Source organism: Seriola aureovittata, chromosome 17 (genome assembly GCF_021018895.1).
Source record: "Seriola aureovittata isolate HTS-2021-v1 ecotype China chromosome 17, ASM2101889v1, whole genome shotgun sequence".
Lineage (NCBI taxonomy): Eukaryota > Metazoa > Chordata > Actinopteri > Carangiformes > Carangidae > Seriola > Seriola aureovittata.
In genome coordinates this window covers 22,627,732-22,643,187 of record NC_079380.1, presented here as the reverse complement: position 1 = coordinate 22,643,187, position 15,456 = coordinate 22,627,732, and the positions used below count along the sequence as shown (strand labels likewise).

The window sequence follows — 15,456 nt, the reverse complement described above, 5'->3', positions numbered from 1 at the left end:
TTGCTTTTTGCTGTGTGAGTTCATAAACTATAAACTTCTTTTCTTTTTGTATTTTTTTTGGGTTTTTTTGTTTGTTTGTTTCGGGGGGGGGTTCAAACACAACAGCATATGTAGTGCACTTCCCTGTACAAAGTTTACATCATGTTTAATGGCAAAGCACCTGAAAATTAAAACGACGTGACTGCGCATGCGCCAGGAGCGGAGTACTTACTGGCATCTGCTGCTGTCGGTACAGTGAACTGTTGGTGGTGATGTGGATGAAGTAACGGTATCTGGTTCATCAGCATTGGATGGGAAATGGCAAGATAATAATCGTTATTTGTCGTAGACTTTTTTTTTTAAAACATTGTAATTGTGTTGCTTCTTTAAATGGTGTTATATTTCTGTGTTTTGACTTTACGGGGAGAATCCACAGCAAGCTAGCGCCAGGCTAGGGAGGCTAGCTAACGTTAGCTAACAGCGCTCGGCGTAGTTACGGCTCAGCTGCCGACACTTTCCAGCTTTATAAAAAAAAAGAGACAGGTTTCCGGGCTTCAAACAACAATGCAGTGATCACATTAAGTGGCTGGCTGTCGTCTGAAGGTTAGCGCTTGGCCCAAATAACTTTTTTGAACTCCAGGAGGTTTGCGGTCGCCTTGAGATGATGAGCTAAATTGATGCTTGGATTCAAACCAGCGCTGATCAAACAACTGCAGCGGAGGTAAGTAAAGCAGCAGGATGGAGTCATGAACACTGAACAACGGCTTCCATTATTTTCTGTTTAGTGTGTTTTTCTTAATTCACAGCCGGTCTCAACGCACTATTAAAATCAGCTGAGGTAAATACCCCCCCCAGCTGATTTTACATTACATATGATGTCACCCTTTCGCTAAAAACGCAGCACGGCTTTGTGTGTACACAGTTAGAGAGGTTGAAAATGCTCTGTCGTTATTCTGAGTGATTTGTTACAGCTCAACTAAAACGAGTTGTGGTCAATGCTAAGTAGCCCAGTTGTTTTCACTGCCTCTGATTGAACACGACCTTAATGGCCTGATGCTTTTACAGTATGTGTGATGCAGCTCTCTTAGCCTGGGGACTTATGATGGTCTGTCACAAACACCGCTGATTCGATTGAGGTCAAAGTACAATGCATGTTTTGAAACCTGCCCACGGGTGTAGTGAACAGGATTGATGAGTTGCCTCTCTCTCTCTCTCTCTCTCTCTTGTCTGTGGCCCACTGGGAAGCACCGAGCCCTGTTGTTGTAGGTGTAGCTGAGGCTGGTGCTTGTGATCATCGCCAGTGCGCCTGTATAATAAAAACAGACCTCACCCCATATTCATTTTTTTTTCTCAGAGAATACCTAGAACATTTTTATTATTATTTTTAAATCTTTAATAAAGACAACCTGTTTTGACTCATTTACATACATCCATTCTTGCTTGGTTAATAAATAAAGATAATCCATTTTCTTACTTATCAGGCAATATGAGAAAAAGGTGCCATGGTAAATGGTAAGACCTTTACCTCAATATCAGTGTATGGTACATTACACAGCTGCTAAATAGTCTACTTGAAGTTGATCAAATCAAAATGCATGGTTATGTGGAGCTGGCTCCTGTATCAGAAATCATTGTGTGAGATGTTTGGCTGAGTGATTGCTTTGTAGTAAATAAGAGAAAAGGAAACAAATTAGAACAGCTGATATCTTGCACAGTCTTTAATTACACCAATTTCAAAATGTGAAAAACAGTATATTCATATTGTAGCTATGTCTCCCTGGTAAGAGTCCATGTATGCAGAAAGTAGAATTTTTCTATGCTGTCCTAATTTGATTTTCTTGCAGTTTCCTTTTCTTAATAGTCAAGCATATTGTGACACGCTCACTGATGTGTTTCTAGTTTTTGTTAGCTGGCAAGCAGCGAGTTATCTGTGATCACGTTGAGTTCCAATATTGAACCTATATTTAGCTGGTACACAGGGGGAAGTGGGGGTGAAAGTCATTGTGAAATTAGTTTTCTGTGAATGATCAGATTATCGCCTTCCTGGTATCCACACCAAGACACTGACGCAGTTGAAGAGGTGGCAGTACTCAGAGATCTGCAGTGAGGTGGTGGGGGGTGGGGGTGGGGGGCATAAAGCGTAGTTTGGATGGTTTTGATGTTGCGAGATCCGGTTTGACCCGTACTGTTTTTATTTGTCCAGCTTACTTATGTGTTACACACCACTTCTCTTATTTACACTTATTATAGGTCATTGTTGATACTTTGAGGAATGGGGGGGGGTTTTCTAATGGGCGTGATATCTTCCCTTTCCACTGATGGGGCACAAAGCACTGACATAGCACATACCTAATAAAGACAACTCAGTTGGTTTCGCACCATTCAATTCCGCGCAGTTGGCTTTATGTTTAACAGTGGATATTGAGAAAAAGTGAAGCCCAAAATATGATACCTAAAGCCTCTCGGTGTCTCCAGTCTTTCAAATCTCTACCTCTGGATTTGTGGAAAGGTGTTTCACCACTCTGAAGAAATATGTTTGTGTTTAGCGCCGTTTCTAGCTGCACTACACGTCTTCCGGCCCTGAGGAAGGCACAGAGAAAAAGAAGGGGAGAAATTGGGTCAGCAGCCCTCAGCTCGTTGCTGTCAAACTGATTCGCTGTGTTTGACTGATTCAGCCCACCCCACCCCCACCCTCACCCACCCCACCACCGTGTGCTGGTGTTTGGTTTTTACACTCTTTATCAGCCTCTTCTCACCCACCTACCTTATTCCTCCTCTTTACACTCCCTCTGCCTTGATCTCCCTTCATCTGTCTGTCTGTGGTTAGACAGTGTAGATCTGTGCACTGTCCTACTTTGCTCTGTATCGTCTTCTGTTTTCTCATCCTAACATGGATGTTGGCTTGAGATTTAGGTCTTAGACTACGCAGGCCTTTTGCAATGCACTTACACATTTTCATTTAGGCTTTATAAAAGATATGAGTTCTCACTGCTGATTGTTACTGACCGATTGTTGCTTAAATAAGCATAGTACTGATTTAAAGTCTAAGCTAAATATGTCTGATTTACATAAAAAGCATCTTCACTGATGAAAACTGCTCTTTACCCTTTCTTCATACAGATGAGTCAACTTTGGCGGCGAGACATACCCCTGTCAGAGAGGTTGGGGAATGACTCTCCAGTCGGCTTCGCCCCGGGGTCCCCAGCCACTGTGGCCCCACAAGGATCCAACTCCTCCTTGGTACCAGAAGCCCCAGTGTTCACACAAGAAGAGCCAATTTTCCTCATGACCTCCACTGCCCAAACTATATCGGGTTTCTTTGTTTGGACAGCCCTTCTTATCACGTGTCACCAGGTAAGAAGATCCTGACATTTGGTGGATGCAGCTGGTCAGAGGATTGAAACTAAACCTATAACTTGAAGTTTTCAGGTTCTCTGTCCACAACTATGTTATGTTGTCCGCCAATACACATGTAGAAGAGAAGACATGACCTGGGAGGTGGAGTTAGAGTAAGACACCCCAGGTTTTTCCCTGGGACACCTAGTTGTCAATGCTTTGGTCTTATTGAAATGAAAGAAGTGTTTTATTTACACTGCGCCAGTGTCAATCTGAATGCAGTCAAAGTATTGTTAAGCAAGATACTAAATCCCGATGTCCTTACTCATTACATGCCCCTCTGGATACAAACTTAATACAAAGTGTAACTGAGTGTTTGCATCTGTTTTCTAGCCTAGAAGTGAGAGGACTGGAACAAAACCTAAATGTGGCACATGGTCTGTCAGCTCTACCCACTGTTCCCCCTATTTTTCTTTAACCTTCGTGTAGTGAAGGTGGCTGCTCTGAGAACGAATGGCTCCTTTTCCACAAGCTCCTGTTAAGCCAAGGCTTTTTATTTGTACATGCAAACACCAGACACATGCATGCACAGGTGTTGTGTCCTGCGGGGAGACGGCTTCCTTTAGCAATAACCAATTACATGAGGCTATTTATGTTTCATACATATTTGGTGTTTGTGTGAAATGTAAGCAAACAAAAACTGTTGTTTTTTTTATTAACCCACCTCTTATGAATGACAAAAGCTGGAATGATAATACTGTTTTTAGATAGATAGTAGTTTAACACATGAGTAATAGGGCTTCTTACCTAAAGTTTGCCTTTCTTAGATAGCCACAAGCATCAAGCTCAAGAGTTTGATTTGAGTTTTTCTTTTATTATCTGGGCATTTGTGTCTTCCTTTTGGTAGCTTGACAGCGGAGAGATGATAGGAACTGATTGGAAAGGGGGAGATCGGGTTGTTTCAGACGTTTGAGTTCATGGTGGGCGCCCGCAACCCAAAGGCCACCAGGGAGTTTGATTGACTGAAGTTGTTTATGCGTCCGAAACACACCCAGCATGGGATAAACACATCAGGTAGTCTAGCTGTAGGGGAAGAGCGGGAAGACCTTAGTGAGCACTTCCTGAACTGCTGCTTGTCTGTTTTTGTTTTTTAGCTTCTTGTGTAATATCAACAATGATGTTTAAAATCTCTACAGAATGGAAATGTTAAGTGTTAGCGATGCAGTACAGTGGATACGTGCTGTTTGTCCTGTTTGTGTTGGTTCATCAGGCCTCAGGTTAATGATTGCTCTTCCATTGTCTGCTGCTGCTCTTAACGTACACGGTTGAAGAAGAGCCTCCTGTCACTCTGGCAACAGGTGCTCAACAACGACATCATCAAAGACCAGGGAATGGGTGTGTGTATGTGTGTGTGTGTGTGTATGTGTGCATGCAGAGGAGGGTAACCTAGCAACAAGCCCTGTGAGCAAAGTGCACTATCTTGCTTGGTGTGTTGTGTTGTCACCCACTGTTTGTTATTTCACCCAAGGTGTGTGTCTGTTTGCCGTCCAGGAAAGGTGATAGGTGGGGCATTGTGTGAGTGGAAAGGAGCCGGATGGTGCAGACAGAGGTGCTGCTGACAAAGGCCCACCCTGTCCTTCCTGCCGTCTGCTGCTCTGAATAGGAGTTTTAAAAGCCCCAGTGTCAATTACCTGAAACAACCCCAATGTCATTGTACGCACGCAACACACACCTTGCAGTCACACACGACTCAGGCAAATGTGTACTGGCTGTATTGTGACCTGTACAGGCAGACTAAAGCCTGGTGAGGACACACATGCAGGTTTCATGAGGTAGCAGTTAGTGTCTGCAAACCCATTTATTATCTGAGCTGTGGTTTCACACACACATTCTTTTTTAGGTAGTTTTTAATTTGAACTTGTGCAAAACAGTGTGGGACACTGCATCACAGTTGGTGCTCTCTGATTAAATAAACAGGTCACTTGTTGGAAACGTTGAAAATGCAGAAAATGTTTTTCTGTGCGTTTGTATAAGAATAGATGTTCTCATGTGAATGTGTATATGCACCTATGACTGTGTTTCAGTGCATAGTCTTGTCTGTCTCTCCCTCCTTTCTTGGATTATTTAATTTCACATTTTAGCTTACGCAGTGTTCCTAGAATGAGCAGCTCCATCGCAAAACCAGAGTCCCAGTGAGTCAATATGAGGCCATGAAGGAAAAATGTTCCAGCTGCTGCCTTAGCAACTTTTGGACAGCTGATGTAGACGAGGAAAAAGTTAGGTGAAAAGTTCAAACCTGCTGTTTTAAATCTACTGGACAATTGTGGGTCAGAAACAGCAGCTACATTCAGTCACCATTCACACACATGGACGTATAATTATCACCAACCGGAACAGTGTTTGATGTCTGCAGACATCGCAGCTTCACGCTCTGGCAGTGACTCATTTCTGCACCAAATTTGTGACAGAATCATAAAAAGATCAAAGAATTAATATAAATAGTAGCAGTAAGTAAATGATGGTTAAAGCATGTAAGTGCAGGCACTCTGTTATTTAATCTTTGCACGCTTCTGGTCAGATAATTGTGTCTTTTATGGGAGAATTGTGAAAATCATGTTCTTGCATATCTGACGTTATCGCTTCTTTATTTATCTTTCTTTCTTTATTTTTCTCACCTCTTCTTTCTCTGTTCTTTTTAAGATCTACATGCACCTACGTTACTACAGCTCTCCAAATGAACAGAGGCACATAGTTCGGATCCTCTTCATAGTCCCCATCTACGCCTTCGACTCTTGGCTCAGCCTCCTTTTCTTCACCAATGAGGAGTATTACGTGTACTTTGACACGGTGCGAGATTGCTACGAAGGTGAGTGGATAGAGGAACACGGTGCAATGAACTGGTACACTAGCATTTTCTGCTGCAGTCTGTATTGTATGCCGCCATATTTGACGGTCACACTGCAGCCGGGTGTTCACCACAGTGTTGACCACAGTGTTGAGAGTGTTCCAGTGTGTGTCTTTTGATTCCCAGTAGAAACCAGGGTGTGAGAATTTATGTGTGGTGATACCCCAGTGGCAGATGGCCTTTGCAGTGTCTTCATTTAAAAAGGTTGCCATCTTTGTTCTCATGTCTCTGCGGCCTGTTGGGATTGCAGGGGAGGGGGAGACCTGTTACCTAGCAACTGTATGAAAACGAGCAAATCCTTGGGAAGACTTTTTTAAAAGCCGTCTCATTTGTGAACAGATAAACCACAACGTTGCTCTTTGTCCCACCAGCCTGTAATCAGGATTCCTGCGGGTCATTAAAAGTAGGAAAATAAGGTCTGAAAATGTCTTTTATTTACCATAAATTTATTATAGGTATTACATTTGTAGATAGTGTGTTTAAGACTGGCAGAAAAAACAAAGCCAATAATAATAATGATGGTGTTGCTGTTTCATGTCACTTGTTCCACTTTTACAGACACACATTTACACACACATTTTCTCCACGGGTCGACAGGGAGGGGCTGTAAGGTATATAAGGTATATAAGAACAGATGCTATTTTCCCTCCAATTACTTAAAAATTCATCTCAAATTCTGTCGTAGGATTTAGAAAATATTAAGCAATGATAGGAAGTAATAGTTATTTCTACCAACATGCAAAATGAATGGTGTGGTTCTTTAATACATGTGCTGCTGCAGGTGTTTAGATCTGAATTTTCTACTCCGCCTCTATTTTAAAACATTGTTTACAGGAGAGCAAAAAAAAAGTGAGAAATCATTTCCACATGGTTCGGTCTTAATTTTAATTTATTGAGGTCTTGATTTGAAGTGATTTTGATTTTTAAAATGGTGCAGGAATGAATGACTTGGGGGGGTTTGAACTGTTGGTTTAATACTCAGTTTGAGGGCCTTGGATCCAGAACTTGTGATGGTCACTGTTTTCGTGCATATCATCTAATGAATGAATAGCACATTAAAGGTAAATGTTATTGTTCTTGAGTAAAGGACAGTATTGACTTGGAGGATCTATATCAATGAGACATTTATGCGTTGTTGCTCTTATTGTTAACACTTCAGGATATTTATACTCCCAGAATGCATGTTCAGATTATTGTCATCTTTCATACTGCCGGTCCTTTTGGGGCTAAAAGCAGCGGGTTGTCACTCAGTGTGCTACTTTTAAACTCAGCCACTTTCAACAGAAAAGAGAGCTGAGGCAGTGGGGAGCTGGTGTGTGTGGGTTACCCTCAAATTAGCCTGAGAACAGCAGACGAGAAAACATTCTGCTCAGAGACACATTACTGGGATCAGTGTGCAGTCCAGTCTGGTTCATTTCAATTATATGTTGCTTCTCTGCTAAATAGCCAATATATTATTAACCAGTACACAACATATACTGTAACTGTCTGCCTGTCATACTGCCTGTATGTGAGAAGGATGGGTTTCAGAGTTGAGAGCAGGTATGTCTGTATCATCGCATCCATGAATAGACACCATCCATGACAGATTTGTTCAGCTCTGGTCTCATGACATGAGCTTGCAGTGGAATTAATGCGCAGGAATTAAATCTAGATTTGTCAGGTTAGTGCTAAAACAACTGGTGTCGCTGGCTGCATTGATTATGTATCAGATAGAATAGAAGGGATTAGGGAAACGCCTGGTGTAGCTTCACATTCAGGCTCATGATGCTGAGGAAGAAAAACACACAAAACATCACATCAATTCAATCAAACTTTATTTGTACGGCACTTTTCAAACAGGTTAGTGCAGTTCAAAGTGCTTCACAGATGACTGATACGCTAAAAGGAAAAGGAAAAATCAAGTAACAAAAGCCGACAATGAGATACAATAATAGATTTAAAAAGCTTTAATAACAAGCAAAAAAAAAAAGTTAATAAAGTAGGTAAAATATAATAAAATACATTAATAAAAGAATAGGACAAATGGAATAAAATACAATTTTTGCAATAAAAAAAGTAAATAAAACTATATTTAATGAAAAGCCAGGCTGAAGAAGTAAGTTTCGAGTCTCAGGTCCTGTCGGAAACTGTTCCATCGGCTCGAGGCATAAAAGCTGAAAACTGCCCCGCTGAAGGTTTTTGTTCCGGAGGACCTGAGATGCAGCGCTGGTTCGAAAACCTTAAGCCTGACGTGACATGTCTCCTGGTGCGACACCATGAAGTGCTTAAAAAAAAGGAAAAGTCTATACCGAAGCTGACAGGTAAACCAATGTAGGGACTTTGATGCCTTACTGTCAATGTGTTTGCTTCACTTGTCTTACGTGACCCTCTTGTGTGACATGACCGTGAGCTTTCCTCAGTAATGTTTCCACAGGCGTCCCATGATCCCTCAGCACCAGAGAGCTACAGTACACCATATAATTACACCACCTCACTCACAACCATTACCCCGTCATTTCCAAGCCTGCTGATGGGGATGACTCACCTTTCTGCCTCGAAACGGAAAGCTCAGCAGCTCTGAAAGAAAGTATCAGCAAAACATAACTGTAATCATGACCGAGTGTTAACAACACTTGTGTGTATAACTAAAACTGAATCGCCGTAATTAAACCACAGCCGCTATAGCCGTCGTGCATCAATATGTTATTGGAAACATCCAGGGTTTTCAAGTGTCTGTGTGATTTTACAAATACCAGCGGTCACCTTAAAAACAGTAACATGTTTTTCCTGCAGCCTTTGTCATCTACAACTTCCTGAGCCTGTGTTATGAGTATCTGGGAGGAGAGAGTGCCATCATGGCTGAGATCAGAGGGAAACCTATCGAGTAAGTCCCGTTTGTTCTCATCATCCCTGTTTTTCTCGTTCTATTCATATGGTTCAAATAGCCTGCATACCTGTCCATCTGTCTGACCTGTATGAACCTGCTCTTCACTGTAGGTCCAGCTGTGTGTACGGGACCTGTTGTCTGTGGGGGAAAACCTACTCCATTGGTTTCCTCAGGTTTTGCAAACAGGTACCAAACACCCTCTTTGCCCATTTTGCCGTACATTGCGTAATATCGCTCACATGGCGGTGTCACTTTGTTTTAGTGTTGAGATTCACAGAAAGACTGTCCACACCAGTTCTACAGCACGTTGGATCATACAAATACAACACAGATCACTTTGCTGTTAACCACTGGCAGCCATTTTATTCATTACCATATAGTATGACAGGGATCCACTTGCCTCCACTCATTGATTTAATGTTGATATCATTAGTGTTGCTAGTCACTGAAAACTGGTTGTTGTCAGAAGCTTTATACTCGATTTATAGAATTAGTAAAGACTGCCGTACCTATGAGTCAAACTATCATTTCTTCTGACGTACTCATTGTCTTTTCCTCCTCCGCCTCCCGACCTGTCTCACTCTTGCCTCCTCAGGCAACTCTCCAGTTCTGTGTGGTGAAACCCCTGATGGCAGTGATCACCGTCATTCTTCAGGCCTTTGGGAAATACAGAGATGGAGACTTTAAGTACGTTTGAGCTCTGAGCGGTGACTCCTCGTGTTCTGACTCGCTGTGTTGCGTCACGGACCGACACCAGCCAAAAGTCTTTAGAATCCAACCTTCTGAATGCAGAGTATTCGTATCTTTAGACGAGTGATCGTTTTCAAAAAGATATAAATTCAAGTCTCCTGTTTATCTCTACTGTGCAGTGTGGTCATTACACTGACATGCCTCTCTCCTCCAGTGTTGCTAGTGGCTACCTGTACGTGACCATCATCTACAACATCTCCGTCAGTCTGTCGCTCTACGCTCTCTTCCTCTTCTACTTCGCCACGCGTGAACTGCTCGTCCCATACAGCCCCGTGCTCAAGTTCTTCATGGTCAAGTCGGTCATCTTCCTCTCCTTCTGGCAGGGTAAGAAAGCAGTACACGTGGCCATCTATTTATTTTGTCCAGCAGCTTCTGGCATGTTTTTTTTTATTGTTTACATTTGAAGTGTATTTCCAAAGGATTTACTCCTTAAGTGAAATATTCTAGTGGCTGCAACCAGATTACAGAGTGTAATTAAGAGACAGTTTTGCTTCCTTTATGAATTCATTTGTTTTCTCAGCGTGGTGTTTTCGCAGCTGCAATTTGTGTGTTTTATTTGTTGGGTTGTGGGCTATGATGCTGCATCGCTGTGCCAGAAATAAACCCAGAAGAAGAGGGTGAAACGTGTCCTGTAACCTCATCACTTACTGAGTTTTACTTCACATCCGCTTCCTTTTGTGGCCCGAGTCTGTCGTCACTTCTTGTGGCAGCGGGTTTTAATTTTAATTTCCTCCTGCGCAAATTGCACAGGAAAAATGTGGCTGAAAACTTCCTTTGTGTAATTCCTCTGTGTGTGTGATTTCTATTTTTTCTCACTCTGGCTCTCTCTGTGTGATTCAGGGATGCTGCTGGCCATCCTGGAGAAGTGCGGAGCCATCCCTCAGATCAGCTCTGCTGACTTCTCAGTGGGCGAGGGAACAGTTGCTGCCGGTTACCAAAACTTCATCATCTGCATCGAGATGTTCTTTGCTGCTGTCGCTCTGCGCCATGCCTTTACTTACAAAGTCTACATGGATAAAAGACTGGACTCATACGGTAAAGGAAGTGCATGTTTGGGGTATTAAGAAGCCGGTGTCGTTCATCTTGGTTTGAGGTCGGAGAAGTAAAGATAAATGTGTGGATAATGACTAATGAATGAAAATGAATAGTTTGCCTGTTTGTGAGATTAATTTAATGTTCTATCTAATCTTGATGTGTAATTCACACAGGGCTCTTGATACAGTCTGATTTCTACAGTCTCTGATCTGACCTCACTCTTTGTGTCCCACACTTTACTTTGATTCCTATCTTTATCACGCTCTTAAATATCTTTAAATATTTCTCTTTTCATCTGCTCTGTTTTTCTGCTCCTTCATTTTCATCTTGACTTTCTTATTGTCTCCCTTTTCTCCTTTTTCTCTCTTCTTCCCTGCGCTGCACTGAAAGGCTCATTTCCTATCTATGGACAGTACGGTAGGTCTGACGTTAGCTGTCTTTCGTCTGTATCTGCCCCAGTCCTGTATATTACAGTGCTTTTTATTTGCTTTTCTGTGTTTTCATTGTGCTCATATGTTCATTACTGTCAAGTCCAGCATGAATTCCATTGATACATTTAGATTCGTGCGTATTTTGCTGTCTCGTCTCCGTCTTTCATTTTGTCGTCAGTGAATTCAGCCCTTGAACATTTTGCCTTTTTGTTTCTCCTGGAATAATTTAGTTTAGTTTATGTTCTCTACTCAGGGTCAGGAGTCTCCTCCTGTTCTCTCTCTCCTCTTCCGTCAAACATGCCTCTGCTTGCTAGAAGCAGGAAAACATTTGTGTGTAAAAAAAAAAGAAAATGTGCGTGCTAAGAACTGAGGCAATGCAAATTAGTAACAGAAAGTGATGTTAAATCTTCACTGTCCAGGTCCAGCTGTATTAGTTTATTGTTTAACAATAAATGTTAGAATTAGCATCCATCTTGACCTCCAGAAATATCTTACTACCCTCTGTTATATAATTCATAGGGAACAGATTTATTTCTTACATGCTTCTGATTACATTTTGCAAAAGTGTATTTTTTTTATCCAACACTTGAAATATTTATTTAGAAAATTCACTTGACAACTGGATGGAATCTTAGTTTCTGTCGTTTCATTTCATTTCATCCTTCCCTCCCTCGCCTTCCACCTTGCTCCGTGTCTCTTTATTAATATCTCACCTTCCCGTTTGCAGGTCGCTGCGCCCCAATGAAGAGCATCTCCAGCAGCCTGAAGGAGACCATGAATCCCGGGGACATGGTCCAGGATGCCATACATAACTTCTCCCCAGCTTATCAGCAGTACACCCAGCAGTCCACGCTGGACCGGAGCGGGGGGCCACCGCTCTCCCGCAGCCACAGTAACCTCAGCACTCGCGGGGACAACGAAAAGACCCTGCTGCTCAGCTCCGACGACGAGTTCTGAGACTCAAACGTGCACTCAGGTCATTTCACCCCCCCGGTAGCCCATATTCAATTTTTAGCAGCTGTGTGACAAATCAGATCTTTCGTTTCAACCTGAGCACGGAAGATCAGATTCTGTTTTTGGAGTTTTCTTTTTCACATTTAGACATTGCGGTTAGCAGACTGCAGGGAGGTGTTTTACAAGGAAAAGAGGAAATGAGAGGAGACAGAGGGAGCATGAAGAGGACGGACGTGTTGTTTACAAATAAAGTTAGGGTGAAGGGAGGTCGGGAGCGTTTATGATAAAGGCCATTACTGACAGAAATACAATATCTACATTCATCCATTGATCCATGACTATGGATCAGTACAAATAACCGTGCCTGCATCCAGCATCCTTATGCTGCACTTTAGATACCATGGCAAAAAAACAAAAAACCCCATCAGATGTAAAATGTACACAAGTGCCATCCTCTTCTGAAAAACATGGCCTCCTTCGTTCTTTAGCTTTTATATTGATTCTTAATACAGACTCCTCCTCTCCCCTCTGCCAACTCTGCCTCTTACTGCAACGTTGCCAAATAGAGGGAGCTTCAGTTAATGAGACACTGTCTTCAGATGTAGAGCTGATTTATAGTCAAGAAAACTAAGGAGCCTTTGTATTGCAGGGCTTCATTTTAATATATAAGAATTTAATCGCAAATATTTTTTTTATTTAAACGTTGTATGACCTTGAAGGTATAACTCATTTAAAGACTAGTGTGTTGGAAAATTGTTATTCCAGAAATGTTATAAATCTTCTGTGTATGTTTTGATTTTTTGTTGGGGATTCATATGAACAAGTGAATCATGAGCGTAACAGTGTGACTGCGGCTGATGGCCACGGCTTGAGCTCCTCCCACATTGTTATTGTTTGTGGAGCTCGGAGAGAACAGCTGTAGCAGAGACATTAGTGTGGGCAGAGGGACTGACGGAAGGACAACACCCACACACAGATTACAGATTACTGAAGAAGCAACACTTCCCCGCAGACCCGGCCCAGCTGTGACCTGCTGTGGACTGTATTCCCGTAATTAAGGGCATTACAGGCAGCACAGATCAGGCCTGCCTCTGCTGGTACAGTTTGTAACGGCATCACTGCCGGAGGAGTCATGAGTCAGGACATAGGTCACTACAGACAAATAAGGATGTCAGTGCAAACAAGGCTTTAAATCTGACTGTACTCACATCCTGAATAGAAACACTTGGGCATTAAAAGCTGGTTTGCAAGAGGGACAGAATGTTTTGTTACAGTGAGAAAATATATATGTTAAAGTGGCAATCTCAAAGATTTTCATTAAAATAGGTCAGTTTGAATCTATCGCTGAATGAGTTTTCTGAACTGAGTGTCTGGTGAGACTCACCCGCCAAATCACAAGGAACGCAAGTCACTAACACAGTGTGGTTTAGAAACAAACCTGTAATTGCCGTGTATGGCCATAGGTGTCGCCAAAGATAACGAAACAGATCTTCAAGCTAGCGGCTTCAAAGGGACACTGAAGCAGAAAACACTGATCCATGTTGGTGAAGCAGGGAGCGGAAAAACTTTTGGGCTGCCTGCCATCCTCCTGTCCCTCTTCTGTTATCTTTTTCCAAAAGATAATACAAAGTGTATTTGAGCTGATTGTTCATACTGTCATCAGCTAAGGTTTAATATGCGTTTTCGCAGCAGCCGGCATTGCAGTTGCTTGTGGTTGTGGTATTAAATATTTAATGGCAGAGCACAGTGGTGTAAAAGCTGAGTAGATCCTTTGGACACATGACATAAGGCCCAACGCTGCCTTTTAAATGTGCGCTAAGCATTTTTTGTTTATGTTGAGAGCAGAATCCAAACAGGTGTAACTCGAGTCGACTGACTGCAGGTGAACATAGTGCAGCACAGTCTTTATGCGCGATGAATGCAGTCAGGATGATCTTTAACATCTTCGTAAAGAGAAAAATCGTATTTCATTAGAATAAATGTCACTTCAGACCTATATTCTAATGAAATATAGGTCTATGGTATTTGTAAATTTTTGAATCCACCATTAGTGGATGTAAAAGTTGGTTTCCGGCTGTAGCTGCTAACCCGTATCCTTTCCAACCACCTCCTGCACTCAATAATTAACGCATCTCGTTATCCATGTCTCTGCTGAGCCTGCAGTGATTCAGTTAGAGGCAAAAGTTGAGTGAATTTATTCTATTAATTTAACATTAACTTAGTGGTATTGAAAAAGTGACATTCACTGCCTTACACTTTGCCCCGAGGCAACAGCATATCAGACTCGAGCCTCTTGATTCAAAACACTATCAAATGATAATTTTGATACTATGTGATTTAAGCGCTGGATGTGAATTGTAAAGCTGAATATTTTAAATCGGGAAATATTAAACCAGAAAGGAAAGAATGTTGTAAATAGTTAATCTAAGCACTGCGAAACATTCATGGTGATGACTGTAATGGCATTGCTTGGTATAGTGCTTTGTTTTAATATTTTTGTGTTTTTAATATTTTAATTTTCATATATTCTCCTGATTTATTTCTGTTGCATACTTTTTAATTTGTATATTGGTAATATCTCATGTTTTGATGCTATAATGGTTTCTGTTGGTGTTGAAAAGGAAATAAAAGACAAAATGGAAACATATCTACCACGTTTTTGTTAGTCAGCTTTCACACTTGTAAACACCACTGTCACAACAATATGTAATAGTTTGTGACACTGTAAAATGATTGTGCTATTTTAAAGTACACTTTAGAAATAGGTCAGAGTGACCAGAAAAGTAGAAACCCCTGTTGTCAGCAGTGGTAGAAAGTAAGAGCCTTTGTTCAAGTACTTTGCTTACAGTGGTATGAAAAAGTTTAGCCACCCCTGACAATTTCCATTATTTTCATTTATAAATCATTGGTGTTTGGATCAGCAATTTCATTTTGATCAATCAAATAACTGATGGACACAGCAATATTTCAGTAGTGAAATGAGGTTTATTGGATTAACAGAAAATGTGCAATAAAACAAAATTAGACAGGTGCATAAATTTGGGCACCCCAACAGAAAAATCACATCAATATTCATAATATTCAGATGATGTTGTAGGTCTTTGGAGGTGGTCTGTGGGTTGTCTTGGACCGTTCTCACCATCCTTCGCCTCTCCGATATTTTTCTTGGCCTGCCACTTCTGGCCATAACAAGAACT

At 41.7% G+C, this 15,456-nt stretch overlaps 1 protein-coding gene across 2 annotated transcripts; it reads left to right on the top strand.

Annotated features, from left to right (window-relative positions):
- The first annotated feature begins 209 nt into the window (after positions 1-209).
- Positions 210-14,906, top strand: LOC130185102 (transmembrane protein 184B-like). Of its 2 annotated transcripts, XM_056401355.1 has the most exons (10): positions 210-700; positions 3,100-3,333; positions 6,016-6,181; positions 8,996-9,086; positions 9,200-9,275; positions 9,685-9,776; positions 9,994-10,163; positions 10,680-10,874; positions 11,265-11,291; positions 12,033-14,906. In XM_056401355.1, the coding sequence occupies exons 2-10, from the start codon at positions 3,100-3,102 to the stop codon at positions 12,260-12,262; spliced, it is 1,281 nt and encodes a 426-aa protein (XP_056257330.1). In that variant the 5' UTR covers positions 210-700; the 3' UTR covers positions 12,263-14,906. The 2 variants fall into 2 exon arrangements, with proteins under 2 accessions (XP_056257330.1, XP_056257331.1); XM_056401356.1 differs by lacking the exon at positions 11,265-11,291 and having other exon boundaries at positions 211-700.
- Positions 14,907-15,456: the final 550 nt, after the last annotated feature.